At 42.0% G+C, this 21,254-nt stretch overlaps 1 protein-coding gene across 3 annotated transcripts in view; it reads left to right on the top strand.

Annotated features, from left to right (window-relative positions):
- Dock4 (dedicator of cytokinesis 4) overlaps positions 1–21,254 on the top strand; it is a 390,974-nt gene that overhangs the window by 220,578 nt on the left and 149,142 nt on the right. For all 3 annotated transcript variants that reach the window (XM_057782100.1, XM_057782101.1, XM_057782099.1), the window contains exons 12-13: positions 3,864–3,952; positions 14,968–15,093. In XM_057782100.1, coding sequence (XP_057638083.1) covers positions 3,864–3,952; positions 14,968–15,093 — 215 coding nt within the window. The remainder of the gene's footprint in view (positions 1–3,863; positions 3,953–14,967; positions 15,094–21,254) is intronic.

Here is a 21,254-nt window from a genome sequence, read left to right as displayed (position 1 = left end):
TCCATGCTCTCTCCAGCATCCATACCTGTTACTATGGCATCCATTCCTGTTGCTATGGCATCTACAGCCTCTTCCTTCATCTTCATATGACCCTTGGTGTACAAAAGCCTTTGTGTCTATATCTTTCTTTGTAAGGACACAATAATATTGGTTCGAATCTTACCCCAATGACCTCATTATAACTTGATTACCTTTTTAAAGACCCTCTTTCCAACGAAGGTCATATTCCAAGATCCTGGGGTTAAGATTTCAATGTTGTATTGGAGTGTGTCTCAGTTAATTTAAACCCCTAATACTCCTAAAAAGATCATATGATCAAGACCAGATTTTAAGTTAAATGATGTCTAAGTTGATGATGTAAACATGTTTTTGCATCAGCCTACCCTGACACCTCCATGTAGCCTTGGTAGATAAGATCTGATGGACAGTATCATGATCCGGGCAGACACAGTAGAGCATCCACTTTTGGGTTTAAGGACCGCATTGTAGGTCAGTTCTATGAGCAAACTTGTGCTGCTGATTATACTATATAACAGTAGATGTCTTGTTTTTGTAGGGTGGTTTTTTCGGGGGGAGGAGTGACAGTACAATTGGTCCTTTGCCAATGTTTGGTCACAAGATGACTCTGTGACCACAGCTGCAGGGGTTCATGGATTTATCTACTTTTCCACTTGGTGAGGCCACCAAAGCACATTCAATAATTCGTTGACAAACAGACTTTGTTTTCCATAGTGTCTGGTTTTGTACTAGAGATAATTTTTTCTCTTTCTAGTGGGCTAAACTATGACCTTCATTTTAAACTTGAAAACATCTTGAAACTAGTGGGCAATAGAACTTGTGACTCTCTTTTCTCATGGCAACACTCATCATTAATGGTTGTGATTAAATCCATTCTGATAGTTTCCTTAAATGCTACTCATAGTCATAAAATATAGCTTAGTTGAGACCACAGTGACTAATAACAGCCCTCTTTCCTTGGATTGCACACCGTCCTGGTTAGGGTTTAATTGCTGTGAAGACACACCATGATCACAGCAACTCTTACAAAGGAAAACATTCGATTGAGGCTGGCTCACAGTTCAGAGGTTTAGTCCATTATCATCATGGCAGAAAACGTGCAAACATGCAGGCAGACATGGTGCTAGAGAACCAGCTGGGATTTCTACATCTTGATTCTCAGGCAGCAGAAGGAGGAGAAACTTTGTGCCACCCTGGGTGAACATATGAGACCTCAAAGCCATGCCCACAGTGACACACTTCCTCCAACAAGTTCACACCTGCTCCAGCAGGGTCACGCCTTCTAATAGTGTCACTTCCTATGGGCCAAGCCTTCAAACACATGAGTCTGTGGGACTCATTCCTATTGAAGCCACCACATGTACTGTGTAAAAGAACTCTATTCGCCCTTTGCATGTGCTGTGCCACTGCATCCCTACAGCAAGCCCATGAAGCGCATGCTTAGATCAGCTCACACGGAAGAGACTCACCCAGGTGCTAAGGGAAGGGATTGAAATATGTCTGACTCTGTAACCTGAACCTCCAGTTCATCTACCTCCATTTTCTTGGATGCTGTTTCACAGCCCTGACTAGTGATGTGTGCGTGAGAGAGCAGAGCATTACTGAAGGAAGCCAAAAGTCTTTGCAGGCACCGCCTGGATGTTTCCTAGCATAGGCTCCCCAGGTGTGATGACAAGTGTGTCTATTTCACCCCTGAGAAGACTGAGTGACTGAGAGTAACAGGAGTCACCACTGATTATGCAGCAGCCTGAAAAAGACCATTATGAAAATAAACTGTGCTGTTCCTTGTAATGTTTTCATTGTCTTCTTTTTCTTAAGAATCAAATTATATTATTGGTTATTCTTTCTACTGTCGACTCAGCCGATTACAAAACAGCCCCAAGAGAATAAACTAACAGTGAAAGTCATCTCTGACAGTAGGAAGGAACCTACTTAATAACGCTCAAGTGAAATGCTTGTTGGAATCCATTTGGAAGAAATTCTATTTGTTCAAGTGAATGAATCCTTACCTCCATCTGGGACTCAAAAAAGTAACAAATATCTTGTCTGAAGCTGGAAACTATTTCAGTCACCTGCATTAGGACTTTTGATAGCCAAGGTCCTCAGGAGGGAGCATTCGTAGCTTATAAAAGATAATAGCAGAATTATTTAGGAATACATCTATTTAGAAAGTTCTATGCAACCTCGTTAGAGCAATGGTTGCAATAAAATTGACCAGCAGACACAACTGTTTGTTAGCCATGAGGAGTTACTAGTCAGTGAGACATCCAGTTACCGTCCACCCATCCATCAATCCATCCATCCATCCATCCATCCATCCATCCATCCATCCACTCACCCACTCATCCATCCATCTACCCACCCACCCACCCACTCATCCATCCATCCATCCATCCACCCACCCACCCACCCACTCATCCATCCATCCACCCATCCATCCATCCATCCATCCATCCATCCATCCATCCATCCATCCACCCATCCATCCTTTCATCCATCTATGCAACTGGTAGTTTTAAGGCTTTACTATGTCCAAAGTATTCAATGGTACTCAGGTGACAACTATCCTATATCCTGCCCTTAAGAACCCTGATGGTCCAGCTAGTGACTTAAGCCATGCAAAGGTGAGTAGCAAGAATTGAAAGCAAGGCCTGTAACTATTTAGTGTAGTGTTAGAACACTTGCCTAGCATGTATGAGGCCATAGGTTCAATCCCCACTACTGCCCCCCTGAAAAAGTAATAAAAACAAACAAACAAACAAACAAACAAATAAATAAATAAATAAATAAATAAATAAATAAAAAAGGAAAAAGAAGAGCCAAAATCAAAGAGATAGACAGTCTGAAGGTAAAATAAATGATTGTGTGATGTCTCTGGGGCATGGAAAATGGGAAGTATTTTGCATTGCCCTCGGATAAATCCTGGCAGGCTTTCACCAGTGTAGGTTTTGTTGCATTGATTTTGTTTCCCTTAATTGGTTGCCTTTTGACTTTAGCCAGATGTTGTAATATGAGCGGCAGGGCTGCGTCCCCGGCACCCAGCCGCCCGCATGGCTAGCTTATGCCCTGAAATAATTACACGGAAACTGTATTCTTTTAATCACTGCCTGGCCCATTAGTTTTGGCCTCTTATTGGCTAGCTCTTACATATTGATCTAACCCATTTCTAATATTCTGTGTAGTACCACGAGCTGGCTTACCAGGAAAGATCTTAACCTGCGTCTGTCTGGAGTGGGAGAATCATGGCGACTCCTGACTCGGCTTCTTTCTCCCCGCATTCTGTTCTGTCTACTCCGCCTACCTAATTTTCTGTCCTATTAAAGGGGCCAAGGCAGTTTCTTTATTACTTAACCAATGAAACAACAGATAGAAAGATGACCCACCTCCATCAGCCAGACCTGATCATGTTACAGAAGGCAAAAATTTTCTAATGAGAATGTTTATTTATTGAGCATTTACTGTATGCCAGGCAATACTTCAGCCCGTGTTTATTTAATATTCTACTATAATAATTACACAAGTTTAACACATGAAGAAAGCAAGCTGCAGAGAACATGTTCAACTTGCCCCCAGACGTAACTCACTTAATAGTGAAAGTTTGAGTCTGTTATCAACAACTTAGTCCTCAACACCTTTCACTCAATGAATTGAGGTAGACTGTCAGCTCCTGCCAAGTTAAGCATTTCTGCCTGAACTGGGACAAGCATGCTCAGTAGGCCTCATGGCTAGCCATTGAGAACAGCAAGAAGGAAAGCACGCTCTAGTGGTGCTAGCCAAGAGCGGGGTGTGCTGTCACACCTGGGACTTATGTGTTAGCAACTAACCAAACGGTTGTGTTTCCACAGGTGTAATACAGAGAGTGAGTGGTATCAAATCCACGAGAACATCATTAAAAAGCTGAATGCGCGCTACAATTTGACTGGCTCCAATGCAGGTGGGTGCATGAGCCGGGCTGCCTCTCCCGACACTTTCACATCAGACCGTCTACCCATCTGCGTTAGATAGAAATGGCCGGCTCTTGCGGGCTTTGGTTTGTTTGGTTTTTATCTTTGCTGTCCAAAAACATTCAGCACATTGTTCATCATTTCCCTAGATAGTGATAGGCTTGCAAGTATAATTCTTTATATAAAAATTTTTTGCTGCTCTCATTCGAAACAGTAGAGGATCTGAATTTGTTCCATGCTGTCGTATCTTGGGGTCTTCAAGTTTTTACTGTAAGCTAAAAGCTAAGCAATAGTAATGGTTGGGTAAGCGGAGACCTGACAGTAAGGTGCAGTAGAAATCTTGCATCCCTACCTGGCAGTGAACAATAATGGAATCTCACTGGGTAGCAAGCATAGAGTTTACATATTGAAGGGGGCTGCAGAGGAGAGCGGCGCTGGCTGTGGTTTCACATAGAGAGAATGTACGAGTGCTTATTTAGAGACTGCAATAATCGTGTGCCGCCATGAGTTCTATGGTGCACAGTCTTACCTGAGTAGCAGTGTGTCATAGAATATACCACATCTCATAGGTTATGGCTATATAGAGGAGATACATACGTGTGTGAGTATGTGTGTCTGTGTGTGTGTGTGTGTGAACTATTGTTCCCTTTGAAACCACCCTACTATACTCTACATTTTATTTTAAGTTACCTGGCTCCATTTTTTTTTTAATTAACACGATTCCTTATTTAACTCCTAGAGAGGCTGGGTCTTTGGTTTGCTTGTTCTTTGTACTAATGCTGGGTCTGGCTGAGTCTTTAAGAGGCAGCCTAACCTCTCCTATATTTTTTTCTGTAGATTTGCTAGCTAACATCTCTTTCTGATTACTTTTAATTGGGTTGTTGTTGACCTTCTGATGACTTCTGTTAACTCCAGAAGGAGGCACTGCACGCTTGCCATGCTGGGTCAGGGCTCTTTGTGTTTTATGTCCTTTATCAACATTACTGGCTTACCCGATTGCTTCAGCTTCCTGGCTCCTTAAATGAGACTCTACCAGAAAAGGAGACACAAACCACCATAGTCCTGAACCTTCCCTTTTCTGCTGATGACCACTATACTGCAAAAAACAAACAAACAAACGAATCATAGTTGCTACCACCTTTGGGAATGAAAGTCTCCATTGTAACACACTACTTTATATAAAAAGCTCATCCCCGTGGTGAGAGCTGTTCCGTTTTGCTGTCCACTGGCATAGTGAGTTCCTTGTCATCTGGGCACATGCCGGTTGTGCCGGTTTCTGCTGTAAAGCCCTGCTGACTCTCCTGTCCTTAAAGCATGCACCCTCCCATGCTTCTCTTTCAAGTCTGAGTCTCATCCAGGTCTTCCATGGGCAGCACGTGTGTGACTTAGACCCCTCTGATCCCTGCCCCATCCCTTCTAGTTCTCTCACACCAAGCTCCGCCCAGCTCCCAGCCTGGTCAGTGTATAGTACTTTCGTGGAGTAAAAGCTCCAAATAGCCTTTTAAAACACAGATCTTCGGACCTTCAGCCTTTCCAGCCAAGCACTTCCCTTCAGTCATGGCGAGACATTTTCTTTATTTTTGGAATTTTGGAATTATAAATCCACGTTCTCTTATTTTTTTGAAGGCTATTTCATGGTCAGTTAATTCTATTCAATTAAAAAGTAATGAGTCATACAAATTTTCCTTTCCCATAGGATTTTTTTTCCCTACATTTTGCTGGATGCGTGCTGTCAGTACTCCCCAAATTTGAATAGTGCACCTATGCAGACGGCACTTGGTTCAGGATTACTGAGTGGCTGAAATTATTTCTTTTGGGGTTTCTCTGTGTAACAGTCCTGTCTGTCCTGGAACTCACTCTCTAGACCAGGCTGGCCTCAAACTCACTGAGATCCACTGGCTCTGCCTCCAGAGTGCTAGGATTAAAAGCGTGTGCTACCACTGCCCAGCTGTGGTTGAAATTTTCAATGCTCACCTCTTTGCTCCTGACTTCTATGCATGTTGTATGTACATCTATGCACTTATACACACATTCATATAGGTGTGTATTTGTATCATACATGGATATATATATTTCTTTATAGCTACCTAAGGACAGACTGCTGATTCAGCACCTCTCTATCGCTATCTACTGTATGCATTGTACAATATCGAAATCAGGAGCTCAATATTGTTATAATAATATTTCTGATATTATTAAACGTTTGACAGTTTTCTCATTGTCCTCTTTGTAACATAAGAAAACGCAGGCTGTATCATGTGTAGTTGTCATAACCCTTTTTAAAAACGTTTTCCTTTCAGTTTTTTTTTTATATATAATTCAAAATAGAATACTAATGAGGTTGAAGAGGTGGTTCAGGGCTTTAGAACACCCACTGCTGTCCCAGCTTCACTTCCTCGCGCACACATGGTAGCTCACAACCCTTGTAACTCCAGTTGCAAGGGATCTAGCGCCCTCTTCTGGCCCCAGTGGGCACCACACATGCATGTGGTACACATACGTCTATGCAGGCAAAAGGTCACTTATCTGTATCTTAAAAGTTTTAATATAATATTAAAGTACACTCCAAGATAGTTTTGTTAATTACATTTATTCATTTATTTTACATTCCAACCACAGTTTCCCCTCACTTCTTCACCCCCTTCTTCCTTCCCATCACTTCCTGTTCCCTCCCCTCCACCTCTCACCTAATCCACTCATCCTCTGTTTCTATTCAGAAAGGAACAGGCCTCCCATGGGTATCAACAAAGCATTGGATATCAAGTTGCAGTAGGACTGAGTACCTCCCCTCATATTAAGGCCACGCAAGGCAACCCAGTATGGGGACTAGGTCCCCAAAAGCCCCCTGCTCCCACTGCTAGGGGTCCCACAAGTGGACCAAGCTACACAACTGTCACATATCTGTAAAGGGCCTAGGTTGTTCCCATGCAGGCTCCCTGGCTAATGGAAACAGCAATTAGAGTCTAAAGTTATTATCTAGAGAAGTTACATTTCTCTAGTATTTAAATGATCACGAGGTGTCTTAGTTAGGATTTCTGTTACTGTGAAGAGACACCATGATCACAGCAACTCTTAGAAAGGAAAACATTTAATTGGGGATGGCTTGCAGTTTAGAGGTTTAGTCTATTGTCATCATGGTGGGAAGCATGGCGGCATGCAGGCAGACACAGTGCTGGAGAGGTAGCTGAGAGTTCTGCTTCTGGATCTGCAGGGAGCAGGAAAGAAAGTAAGACACTGGCCTGGAGTGAGCTTCTGGAACCTCAGAACCCTCCACCAGTGACACTCCTCCTCCAACAAGACCACACCTACTCCAGCAAGGCCAGACCTCCTCGTAATCTCACTCGCTATGGGCCTATGGGGGCCATTTTTATACAGACCACAGCACCAGAATTGCTGTGTGGAAGATTCGCTATGTTACACAAAATGCCGAATGAGCTAAACAGTCACGAATCCTACTGTAGCGTGTAGGGAAAGTAGCTGCTCTTCACCTGTCCTAACGTCTTGACTGACCCTTCTGTAACTAAGGAAGATCAACAGAAGAAAGTATTGCAGGCTTGTTTTATGTTCTGAGGTGGAAACCTGCATTAGGAGCGCTGAGGAAGGAAGTGGGCAAGCCTCGGTGTTTTTAGGACAGGTCGAATGAAGGGGGTAAGACCAAGAAAAGCGTGGGTAGAGCTCCTGATCTCCTGGCGAGGAACTGGTCTTCTTAGTGAAGCCTGTTTGTTTAAGTGCTGCTCGGAAGAACTTCCTTCTCATATGTATGAACATAAACATACATATGTATGTTCTCCTCGAGCATAAAGAGCCATAATTTTGACCCCTTTCATGGAAGAAAAGCAGGGAAGGTCAGAATAACCTTCTAGCATATTATGTCTTCCAAAATAGTCCAGTTCCTCCTTTTGGGGTAGTATATTCTGAGTACCATCGCAATGCAATCTGCAGTATGTATATTTTTTATGAAATGACTTTGAGCCAGTAGGTTCTTACTTGCTTGGTGTTATGAAAAAAATAAGAATAGGTAATAATAGGTACTGTAAGAATGAACAAATACATAACCCCCCCCCAAGCTAATAGACATAAACAAAACCTTTGACATAAACCTGTGTATGCCTGAAAATGTTGCTATTTGGAATTAGAATAAAGAGTGAAATGCTAAAATGGAAAACAACAGGCAAGAGAAACCATTCAAGCCTTCTGATGGTGTCACCCTCAAGTGAGCATGGCTTTCTCTCCAGCTCTCATCTCTAGCCAGTAAATTTACTTTCTGGATAAGACTCTGAAAGTCAGTAATGTTGGATGTCTCTCCTGTTCCTTCATTTGACATTCATTGATTGATGAGTCGGTCCTCTATTATTTTCTCTATAATTTTTTTAGCCATTGGCTAACTACTTCCTCAGAGAAAACCCAGCATTCCCAAAATTTTGAAATTTGATACTAGGAGGTCTGTGGGCCAGCAGTTATAGTTGGCACACAGTGCACATGTGTTTCTCAGTGCTTCTGCATATTAGCAGAGCCGAGCTGGTAGGGCTAACCCCGACCCAGGTCCTGGGAAGCATGACAGTTAACTCTGATGGCCACCTTGCTGGATTTAGAACCAACTGAAAGGCAAGCTGCTTAGGTACTCTTATAGGAATTTTTTAAAATCATATTATTTGACTCAGGAAGACCCACCCTAAGTGTGGATAGTGTCTTCCTTATGGCTGCTTAGATAAAGGCAGAGAGAAAGAACACAAGTGTATGTGTATATTCCAAGCATTGACCTCATGGGGACGTTTGTTCTCACTGGATCATTTGTCTACCATCTTGCTGCTTCAGCACGTTATAACTGATGTGTTCTCCCGCTCTACCCATATTTAAGTGGCATCAATATTAGTGATATCGATTTGTGACTGTCCAAGATGACAAAATTTGAACGACTTAGTATTTACATATTTGACTGTAATTTTTTATTTGGTTGGTTGGTTTGGTTGGTTTTTCAAGATAGGGTTTCTCTATCTAACAATCCTGACTGTCCTGGAACTCACTTAGGAGACCAGGCTGGCCTTGAAATCACTGAGATCTGCCTGCCTCAAGTGCTGTGGTTTTGTGGGAGCCTAGGCAGTTTGGATGCTCACCTTACTAGACCTGGATGGAGGTGGGTGGTCCTTGGACTTCCCACAGGGCAGGGAACCCGGATTACTCTTAGGGATGATGAGGGAGGGGGACTTGATGGGGGAGGGGAAGGGAAATGGGAGGTGGTGGCGGGGAGAAGGCAGAAATCTTTAATAAATAAACAATAAAAAAAAAGTGTGCTACCACCTCCCGGCTCAACTGTAGTTTTAATGATAAATTTTAAAATGTCCTTTGTTTAGTGACTAGTGAGCACTTGGTAAGTATTCATTTTGTGAGTAATAAAATAAAAATGAAAGGATTCATACTGAAGAGTCATTCTGTCAGCTGTAAGACATGTAACTCAAGGGTGCTCCATTGCCTCCTGGTGCCAATTCAGAGGAGAACAGTGGGGAGACGGGAGGGGCTGTCAAAGGGGAGTTTTATGATTTCCCTGCTTTGAGGACCAAGCCCCTAAGGTGTTCCCAGAATACTTATTATACAGGACTCCTTAGTGCCTCCTCATTTTCTGCTCACAACGTGAGAACCTTCTGGGTGCCTTAGAATATGACTTTAGCACAATGCCTTAGAGATGCGATAGTTCATGGAGAATATGAGTTCTTTGAATTTTTTGCACGAATTGCCAAAATTAAAAAGGGGTTGGATATCCAATTTGGAAGAAAAATAAATATAACCTAGAGAAAATCAGACGTACTTTGAAGATGCAAAGCCTGAGATTTGGGGATTGTTATACTAATTAGTAAAAAAGAGAAAGGAAAGTTGCTGGGGACTGGGTTGTGGGTTGGGTTTTGTGTGTTTACTTCCACAGTGTCTCTGTTCAGGACAACCTGCTGGGACTGGTTCTCATCGTCTAAAACAATTTGTGATATCAAGTTTAAACCCTCACTATTTTTCACCTACACTAAATTACATATGAGTGTCCCACTACCCGTTCTGTGCCAGTAGCAGACCTAGGAATATTTAAAAATTTGTATGCGTTTCTTAATATCATGGCTGAGTTTAAATAGAGAGCCTAATTCCAGCCTCGCTGTTGAAAAAAGCTAAATGAAACAGTTAGGAGCCTTTTCTTAGCATATTCATAATTTTACATGCTGACTTTTATGAAAAAGAGGGACAGAGTTGAGTCATCAAAATTCATGAAACTTCTATTTAAGAAAATAAAACAAAAGAGGATTGTTATAGCTACACCGACTATATTCTTCCTTTGCTCTCCCAGTAGTTCAGTTGGGGGTTCATATGTAACCGTTTCCGGGTTGTAATACGCCCTTCGACACGCGGGTGAAAACCTCACAGCACGATTAACACATCTATTCTTAGCTCAGGTATTTTTAGCATCACTATTTATAGAACATGTATTTTAATATTTCATAATTGTTCTTTCCAACTTTGGTAGAAACTCAGAATAGAAAAAAATCTAGTAGTGCAGCCAGACATGCCGGCACATGCCTTTAATCCCAGCACTCAGGAGGCAGAGGAAGGTGGATCTCTGTGAATCTGAGGCTAGCCTGATCTACATAGAAAGTTCCAGGCTAGCCAGAACTACATGATGAGACTTTGTTTGGAAAAAAGGAAAAAAAAGTACACTAATAGTTTTTAATTGGCTTATGTGTCTCAGATAAAAGTTTTATCAATATTTTGATGTTATTTATACCCTAATTGATACATTAATGAAATTTTGGAGGAAGGGGTCTGTTTTTTTTAAGTATGGTTAAGGCTGGTGTCCCTTAAACACTATATAGTTAGAATATTTCTGGTTGGTTATTTGATTTATTGATTTACAATTCCAGTTCAGCTGCTCACTGGAGGCAATCTGATAAATAAATTGACTTTCCAAAGCCTAATATAGTCAGCTGTGCAACCCGTTCTTCTGTTCAAGGACTGCAGTGTGACTAACCTTAGTCGGTATGTACAAGGCCCGGGTTTTAATTCAGTCTGGAGTTAGGGCAGAAGATGCAGACGTGGTAAGAGATGAAGAAATGAAGTTTGAAGAAAGAGAACTCTTGCCTCTATATGTAGAGGTGAAGCTAAAATCTAGAACAATAATATCAGTAATTGGTCTGGTAAGGTGGGGGCCCTGACAAGGGGCAGGGAGTGCTTAACTTGAGTGGCCCCAAGAATGTGTGTGAGGCCTGGGACCAAACAAGTGGTGCCCGGAAGTCCTCTGGTACTGAGCCTTAGAGAGCTGTTGTTTAGCTTTAAGGCAGGATGGATCTTCTTTGGTACTTGACCTTTATGCCCTTAGTCTGAATTTACATTAATGTAACAGTTTGGAAAAATGCAAAACTTACAAAATTTGAGTTTTGTGGGTAAAAATAAAACTAATCCCAGCTGAGTAGTCTTTTAAAAGAGTAAATATGAGACCGTTGTGTATTGCTGTGTTCACACTCCAAGGGTGGCACCACTGTGGGGAGACGGCGTTCACTCAAGATGAGCATGACTGTAGTGACAGGATTCAGTGCCAATAAGAGGAAGCAGCTGGAGCCAATGACAAGAAATCATCAAGAAAAGGCTAAACCATAGTGCGGGACAGTCATAATATAAAATAGATTTTAAAGACTTAAAAACTAATGCATAAAAGATATTGACTGCATATGGATTCTGTCGACATTACACACTGGCATATCATGTTTAAAAAAGCAAATGAAGTCTGTGTCGTGTTGGTGCTGAGATTCCAAAGGTCCTACAGAACTAAATACAATGAAAATTCTCTTTTAATGTCATTAAAATAATAAGACTGCGTTGGTAAGGAATGAACACAGTTGAAAAGAATGAATTGATTTACTGAAATTAAAGTTTAGTTCACTCAGAATTCTGCACAGAGGAATAATGAGATGGAAAAAAATCTGAAGAAACACTTAAAAGATAGAGAAAAAATGAATGGAAAGACCAGTGTGTGTCTAATGAGGCTTCCAGAAGGTGCTATGAGGAAAAGAATAAGCTGCAGTATTTGAATGTTAAAAGTTTGCAAAAATGGAAGTACTGAGATAAAAATAAAAAATTATAAAGAGGGTAGATGCAATTAAAGTTGTTTCTAGATAAATTGTGAAACCACATCACTGGGATTAAAGGTTTGCACCGCCCAGTTTCTATGGCAACCAGTGTGACTACTGGGATTAAAGGTATGTGCTACCGTTACCTGACTGTAAGGTTGACCAGTGTGGCTGTTTTACTCTCCCTATTCCCCCGCAAGCTTTATTTACTAAAATACCTTAAAATACCATTAAAATGCCACTAGTGCCAAGAACAACCTTGAGCTGCTCATTCTCCTGCTTCTTCCCCCGGAGTGCTAGGCTTGCAGGCATGGACCACCAAGCCTGGACACAAGGAATATTTTCTTAATATGTGGCTGTGGCGAAACTCACGGTACTCGGAATGCAGCCTAGTTGGTTGGTGTCGGGGCTGGGAGGAATGAGGCGAAAGAGAGTGTTCAAACAGTTGTACGACAGTTGAGGCAGCACTTTCTGTCAGGCCTCCCCTGGAGAATTTGTAAAATTAACGTCATTGTCTGTATGTTTTGGAGATGGGAACCGAAGCTCAGAGAGCTCAACACGGAGACAGCATCCTGCAGCCGTATCATGCACTTCTTAAACGGCACACTTAATAACATGTATATTTAGCAAACGTATTTGTCATGATTTTCCATTTTGCATTGCTGTATGTTCACAGATATATGTTATTTAGTTCATTACTGACAAAATGGCTGATGGAACCAAAAATTTATTCTGTCCTTTGCTCTCTCTCCTCTCTATGGCACTTGCTATCTAGACATTGATATATCCCCTGTTCCTTCTTGTACTTCCTCCATCTATTTCTTTCCCGAGAGTATATCTGCTCATTTTCACATCTTCTTTAATTTCTTGAGGATGCTATTATCTATGACTAGATACTTGTTTTTTCATTATCTAATTTTCTTAAAAAGAATTCACTTTTTGTTTTTTTTTAAAAAAAGAAAAGAGGGAGGGAAGGGGGCGAGGAAAGGGCAGGAGGGAAGGAGAAGACTGCAGGCTAAATAAATGCAACACCCATTGAACAAAACAAGCATCAGTTGTCTTTGGTCCTGCTCCTACTTTGAAGAACACGATCTCTTTGCTTTTCATCATTGTTGAGATCCCTTCCCTTTGTATTTACTACGTAAGGTTACAAGTATCCCAGATCAGATCCTTCCATAGAGGTCCCAGTAAAACAACTGACTTCTGAAATATTGCTTTCAAGACCTGTGCCAGTGCATCTTATTCTCTAAGAATACTGGGAGTTTTGAACAGTGCCCTCCCCAACAGGAAGAACTGTTTTGTGAACCTGTGTGGCGCACATGGGTCTGGTGATGTTAGTGGTGGCGGTGTGGGGACTGAAGGCAGGAGGACAGTAGTGGGGAGAGCACAGAGGCTGCAATGAGGTGGAGGTGGGTGGATGGGGAGGGGCGGAGGGGGGACACGGGGATGTGTGTCAGCAAGAATAGCTGCCACGACAGATGGATTAAAACACATGCCACCTGGTCCTTGTTCCCTGGCCTCTAAGTTTTGGAAGGAATCAGTAGTGCCCCATGACGTGTCCTTTGAGGGTCAAGGTCCTGAAACCTGCCAGACTTTACTCTCGCAGCTCTTCTCCGAGGCAGACATTCTGTTAGACTGGCCGGTGTGGTGTCCTTTCCGGTTCTTCTCTTTGTTACTGCCTCTCTCTTAGAGCAAACCGGTAAACAGCACCTGTCGCTGGTCTGTGCTTCTCATACTATTTAGGGAAAATAAAAGGAAACCCCTCGCCTCGTGTGGCTGCGCTGTGGATAGTTTGCCGTTTTTCCATCACAGTGTGATTGAAGTCATTTGTATTACATTGTATTACATTGTAGTACTGTAAATTAATGACAGGGAGTAATTCAGGAAATGGTGCTGACAAATAATGACACAGATGAAAGATCATTGGGGACGGATTTGTTGTCTTCTTCACCGCACTATTTAAACTCACTTTTAGATCGAGTTCAGGTTTGTTGTTGTTGTTGTTGTGTTGTTTTTTTAAATTAAGTCCCCTTGAGAGGTTACATTTTCTATTGTCGGTACCGGGGAGGTGCCTTTGTGTTTTTCTTGTTTTGAAATGTTGGAAGAAGGGTGGAGAGATTTAAAGAGGTACTGCATCTTTGAAGTGTGCATGCCAGCATCTTCACGTTAGTTCCCGTTTTGCAGTTCTTGCCTGCGAGCTGAGGAAATTATATATGGAATGAACATCGTGTTCTGTCTATCCTGCTGTGATAATATCACCGTAATTGGAATTAAAAAAAAGGAAAGCATAATTTTGCCACTCACTAGATTCCTTTTCGTTGGTCAGAGTGTCTTGTATCCTAAGAAATTCTCAGAAAATAATGCCATTTTGAGTTTCTGTATTATGTCATAATAAGAACATAGCTGATTTTTACTGCAGTCCTCTTTGTTGCTTTGATTTCAAGAAAACTCCTTACGTTTAAAAATTCTTGAATGCCTATGTCTTAAGAATTGTCACTAGGCCTCTAATATTTGGTAGGTCATTATCTATAGGCCTTGTAAAGTTGAAAGAGAATAAAGTTCTACTTTGATATCATTGCCCATTGTCTATTACAAGATGAAGTATCGGCAGAGAAGTGTGTTCCAGACAGCCAGGGCTGGAGGACGGCGTGCCATGGCTAGAAGCCTGCTTCTTGCTCTTAATTCTCTCCCAGTGATTCTCCAATTCCCAGACACTGGAAGACTCTAGTGTTCATGCTGGGAACGTGTTACTCAGGGATCATTTCTAGTTTCTATCAATTTTGGGTGGCTAGTAAAAAACATATACCGTGAGCCCAAGCTTGCCGAAGCTCATTCACAATCACGTTATGTGGTAGCGTGGGTCCTTGCCTTCTTGCCGTAACTGGAGTGCCTCTCCTTTGTTTTAGGGTTAGCAGTTTCCCTCCAGCTGCTGCACGGAGACATTGAACAAATCCGAAGAGAATACTCTTCAGTGTTCTCTCACGGGGTGTCCATAACGCGGAAGCTGGGTTTCTCTAACATCATCATGCCAGGTAGGTGGCTTGGTGCCCAAAATGGTGAAGTTTGCATATGTTGTCTGGTTTGGACATGTGGGAAAATTTTAGACTGTATTTTTGAAAAGTTTATATGGTTCATGTGGGGAAACTAAATGGGATATGTGATGATGAACAAATTAAGAATTATTAATTTACAATTAAATTAAGAATTAAGTAGCTCTGGGGGCCACAGCTGCATCTCACGTATGACTATGGTGACAGCAAAAGCTGAGGTGACATCCAGTGTTTTCTCTCTTAGGTCATATTAGGTGACTTCCTCATAGGGCTTTTGTTTGGTTTTCGTTTCTTAACATGGAGAAAAATATAATCGCAAAACATGAGGAGTTATATATAGGTGATCAAAACATTATTAGAAATTATTTTTAAAGAAGTCATTCTCAGTGAAGGCCAACTTGTTTCCGTGAGTACCTTTTGTGTCTATAAACAAGTTTTATAAGGTGTGGAAGGGGATAGGCACCTCTGAAGAGTAGAACGGATAATGATCAGAGGATATGGTTATCAAACTGTAATATTTTGATTTCTTCATCTAAGAGATTATTTTCAGTGCCTCTTTAAAATTAAACCCTTTATTTTAATATAGCATAAGAATATATTACATATTGAGTGTTTTTTTTACTTTATATATTTTTCTCTGTTTTATTATTCACACAGTGGGGTCTTCAGAGCTAATGATTTCAGCTCCCTCCCTCCACACACACACAAGTTATTGCTCTCCTCAATGCGGATAGTAAGCACCTGCTTCAACTCAGAGGATCAAACCCACAACCTAGCTCTGAGGCCCAGTGGTAGAATGGCTTAGAAAAGCCCCAAACTGCTCTGCTTTGCCCAGTGTACCCAGTGATCTTTTGATTGCAATGCATGCATGCAGGGCAGGCTGGAGGTTGGAAGGTTTTCTGAGATGACCTGGCCTGGTCCGCCAAAACATGTTGAGGTACTGTTGTGGAAAATGACTGTTTATAGACCTGTTTACTTGGTGACATGCTATTCAGTGGCTCTTGTAGCCACTCATTATTTCCTCTAGTTGCTATAAATAACTGGTATTTCCTCTTTAACAAAAAAGAAAAACATTCGTCCCACTGGGAAACTAATTGATGGGCAAATGTAATATAAAAAACATATTTAGAGCAGAGTGTGGCCAGCTGCTAGGAGAATTCCTCATCTTGGTCCCTGGGCAGTTTCACTTAGAAATGGAAAAGTATAAAGCAAGGTGGCATTTCTCTGGCTCAAGAATTGTCTGGGTGGTTCTGGGCTCATGTGGCTTTGTTCTGGTTTTAATAATGGAAGGAGCTGGAAAATAAGGCTTGCCTCTGTCCCTTCCTGGCAGTACTCTGTAATGTATGGTTCATGGTGCCCAAGAAAACGGTCCCTCCAGACACGCGCAGATCTGCATAGCATCAGGCAGCAAGAAAACCTTTTAAAAAGCATTTAAGTCTTTGTTGTTATTGTTGTCTTCGTTGACTTCTTGATTATCCAAATAAGGTACAGATAAAAAGATACATGCACGTGCCTAAACGTCCGAGAACAGCTTTCAGACTGCCTGGGATTTTCACAGTGAGAAAGCGGTCATTGCTCCACTGTCCTTTGTTGTTTTCAGACTAGCCAGTTCATTCCTAACAGCGGCTTAGTGAGAACATGAGGTGAAGGCTCCGGTGAGAAAATATTCATGAACAACGTTTCTGCTCACAGAGCCCTGTGGACAGTCCACACGCAGGATCCCTCCCACCTCATTTTCTGGACAGTTCTTCAAAGTTCATTTGCATCCAGTGTGCTGATGGGGTCAGGGCAGGTGAAGCACATCTCCTTCAAAGAGGACCAGGCTCATTAGCACAGATACCCTCTGTAAACCAGATGCCCTGTGCCCTTGTCAGACAGAAGCAGACACGGAACTCCTTTTCAGGTTCAGGGTCACAGGATATAACCAGAGCCTCCTTTTGAAACTGAAAACCTGGAAGCAGAAGTTCTTCTCTTGGCTTTGCTATTATGCAAGACAATCATTTATCACCTGGTATTGAGGAGGAGGAGGAGGAGGAGGAGGAGGAGGAGGAGGAGGAGGAGGAGGAGGAGGAGGAGGAGGCGGCGGCACAGTCTGCCTTTGTGCTTTCAAGCCTGTGGGTCAGTTATTCAGTGCCTATTTTTTATAAGTATTGTTATTACTGTTAATTATTTTAGTATACCGACTTCCAGCTACAAAAGAATCATTTTCTCAGATGCCTTATCACTGTGGCATGCAAACCAAATGCTGTCTCTGAGAGGAGTTTCATGCTGTGGTCTCTGAGGGAGGACAGCAACATATTTAAGTCGCTGCTCTCCCCCAGAAATGTAGAGGGAGTCCATACGTAATTTCAAACAATGAGTAGCCACTGTTTAAGAAGAAAAAAGAAGTGGTTAGATTAATTTTAACAGCATATGTTATTTAACTCAGTGCATCCCAAAGTATTGCCTTGATAGGTGATCCATCGAAATTTTTCTAATGAGTTATTCACACTGTTTTCCAGTTTCAGTCTTTGAAAGCTCTGAGTATTGGAACTCATGACAATCTGTCGATAGCCAGGTCACATTTCAGCTGCTCCGTAGCCACATGGCAGCAGTAACTATATTGGACAGCCTGTCCCTAAATATCTTAGCAGACCCTATGCAAACCAGGCCCAGGCCATTCTGAGTATGAGGAAGGTCTGAGTTCCACCAGACGTCTTGGAACAAAGTTGACTTATGTGTCTGGAAGGTCATGAAAGGCTGACTCTGCCCCACACCCCTTAAGCGCCCATTCTTCCTCCAGGTTAATACTAGGCAGATCTTTCTTTGTCTCCTTCCTGTTCCCTCTGCACCATCTTCCAGCTTGTGCTCTGTCCCTGAAGATGTGCTCACAGAATAATTGGTTAAACATACTTTTAGTTAGTACATCATTAGTACGTTCTGTAGCTTTTTGTGAATCTTTGAGGTTTCTAACCCTCAAAAGAGATTAAGTTAATAGCCAGGGTGACAGGAGGAGCCAGGAGCTGAGATCTAGAGACTAATTTTGATACTGAACTCAAGATTTATTTAAATTTATTTTCCAAATAACTTGTGGCTTATAGGTCTTGGATAAGAATATAATAAATATGTTTCCCTCGTGTCTTTTTAAAGGAATTTCATTCTTGTAAGTGTAGATATTATGCTTTAGTACTTACTGGTAAAGAAGCATGTTAACAGATGGAATTAATCCTGCAGTTATCCTCAGTTTAGAGAGAGTAGATTAGAGCTAGTATGATATGATTTAATCTTCCTTAAAAATATACCCTACTTGGTCAAAATTCCTCATGCCTCTAATCCCAGCAACTTGAAGCCTGAGGAAGGAAGATCGGAGATTGAGGGCCTGCCTAAGCTTGTAAAAATATTTTCTAAATTTAACTAAAGTTCACTGAGCTTCGGTCAGAGCTGTAATGGTTGTACATCACACAGGGGTCATCGCTGATCTTAGATCTGACCCCCTGGTCACATGGAGAGATGGTACACTCTCAGTAAGAAGGTGCTGGTGATTAGAGAAATATGGGGCTTCCTTCCAGCTTCAGAAGAGACTAGACATGGATATGCTTCCCAGAGCAGTATTTCAAGGCTAGTCTGACCAAGGCAGAATGAATACCTTTCTTGCTCAAGTCTCGTGACAACAGCTGAATTCTCTATTGAGAGAGATATTGATCATGCCTCAAACATGCATCAGAATCTCTACACTTCAGCTTCATTGATCAATTGGAATGGGGTGTGCCTTCCGATAAATGCAAAAACTCTAACTGGACACTCAACTGCTTTGTGAGAAACCCCACTCATAGCAGGAATTCAGAAAAGTGAACTGTTGCTCATATTTCTGGGGCTACTACTGCAGTGGGATTCCCCTGTCTAAAACTATCAAGACAGGGAGTGTTTCAGACCTCAGAGATATTTTAGAATTTTGAAACTTTTCCATGGGACTGGGAGTGATGGCACATGCCTTTAAGCCAGCACTTGGGAGGAGGCAGAAGCAGGCAGATCTCTGAGTTTGAGGACAGCCTTGTCTACATAGTGAAACCCTGTCCCAAAAAATAGGGGAAAAAAATTTAAAAAAGAAAGAAAGAAGAGAAAATTTTATGTGAAATTTATAGACTTAGCATCCGTACAGTAGAAATTTGGAATGCGCCAGGCGTTGGTGGCATGCCTTTAGTCCTCTCTGGTCACCGTCATTAGTTATCTGAGTGCATGGAAAATCCGAAGCCATTCGCATGTTTTCTCTTGTTAACTGAGGGATAGTTTTTCTCTAATTCCATAAACTTTAAATGCACAGAGAAAGAGCTGGACTGGCTCTGCTATGGCTCTGTACAATGGTTACATGATTGGGCCCACGTGTTTTTTGTGCCCATGTCCTGAGCCATCACAGGGCAGCATCAAGGGTCCAGGGTGTATCCTGTGCAGAGGCTATCCTTGCTCATCAGGTCAGGTCATCAGTCATCCTGATGACTGCATCCACTGGAGGGCTTTCGCTCTGTTCCCCCTGATGTGACTTTATCATCATCTTGCCTGCAATGTTTTGAGAAATCTTTAGGTGTGCGCAGGCTTCCTAGCCAGGAGGCTTGCTAATGAGGAGAGTGTCACACACATCAAATATGCAGAGTAATGAACCTGAGGCATGTGTGGTGTTAAAAACATTGTCACAAAAATAGCTCCTCACACTGGCACTGTGACTCCGTTTCCTACTTTGTGGTTTGTCTCATAATTACCCAATATGCTTTCCTAACACAGTTGGGCATATCAGTTTTTTTTTTCCCAGAGTCCTCAAAGACATAGATTTTAATTAGCCTCATCTCGTTTCAACTTTCTCCTTCTGCATATTTTGGCAAAATGTGGCAACTTGTGGTATTGGAACATAGCAAGTTGCAAAATTCCTGGGGAGCGGCATATGTAGAACGCCACGAGAAGGAATGTTCGTCTCGTCATAGGTTCTCTTTGCAAAGGAATCTTGTTTAATCTAAAGGATCTGCAAAAGATGAGGGGAGGGTGTCACAGAAATGGTAACATTTGAGGAGCAGAATATTAAAGTACGTGTATGAGGTTTTCCCCCATTTTTGTAGAGTTTTTGTTCAGTGAAAGTGTCAAACATTGATAATATATTTTGATCACATTCATCTGTTACTACCTTCCTCTTACCCCCTCTAGTGTCCCTACCCTTTCCCTCCCGATTTCATGTTCTTAATTAATAACCTCATGAATCCAGTTCATGCTGCCCATATACACATGGGTGTGGGGTCATCCATTGGGGCATGAGCAACCTACCAGGAGCCACAAGGGAAGGGACCCTTCTTCTCTGACAGCTTCGCCTACTGACAGCTCCTCCAAAGCAACAAGGAGAAGCCCCCATCCATGTTGGCATTTTGACCTGTTTGGCCTGCTAATATCTGAATGTACTATAATCCAGTTCTTTTATAAGTCACAGAGACAGCACTATAGCAAGGATATCATAGCAGCCAGCAAGATGGCTCAGAGGTTAAAAGTGCTTATATGAAGGCCAATGACCTGAACTCCATCTTTAGAATCCATTAAAGGTAGAAGGACAGAACTCATCCAAAAAACTGTCCTCTGAACTCCACGTGTTCAGCATGGCATGTCCCCACCCAAATAATAATAATAATAATGAAGTTTTTAAAGGATCCTGACTAACACTTTCTTCTCTTTACCTCTACCTTTACTTCACGACACAGAAACCAGAGTCCCAGGAGTTTTTATTTCCCTAGCTAGACTTTCCTGTCTATCACAGAATAACAGCGGCAGAGGGGACTAGAGCCTTGATCTCCTTATTCTGATTGTCATAGGACCCTAACAATATCAGACATGTTCGAAGTCAGCATTTCTCTAATACTAAAAGAGTGAAAGAATCCAGATATCATAAATTCAGCTGACTTTGAGAACTGACTTGAGGATCTAATGCCTTTATTGTTTTGCTCCTTTATTGAAATGTACCACTCTGCTTTGTTCTCACGAGGGCCCTCTTACTGTCTGCTTAAATTTTCCCAGCTCCTCTGTCCCCAGTGAGTGCTGCGTCTCTTTTCCATCACAACACTAACCACCAGTAACTGTGCTTTACATTTTACTCATTATTAGAGATCTCACTCACCGGGGCTAGGGACAGGACT

Source organism: Chionomys nivalis, chromosome 10, assembly GCF_950005125.1.
Source record: "Chionomys nivalis chromosome 10, mChiNiv1.1, whole genome shotgun sequence".
In the NCBI taxonomy this organism is placed as follows: Eukaryota; Metazoa; Chordata; class Mammalia; order Rodentia; family Cricetidae; genus Chionomys; species Chionomys nivalis.
The sequence above is the reverse complement of the archived record's forward strand: the minus strand, read 5'-3'. Positions and strand labels throughout refer to the sequence as shown.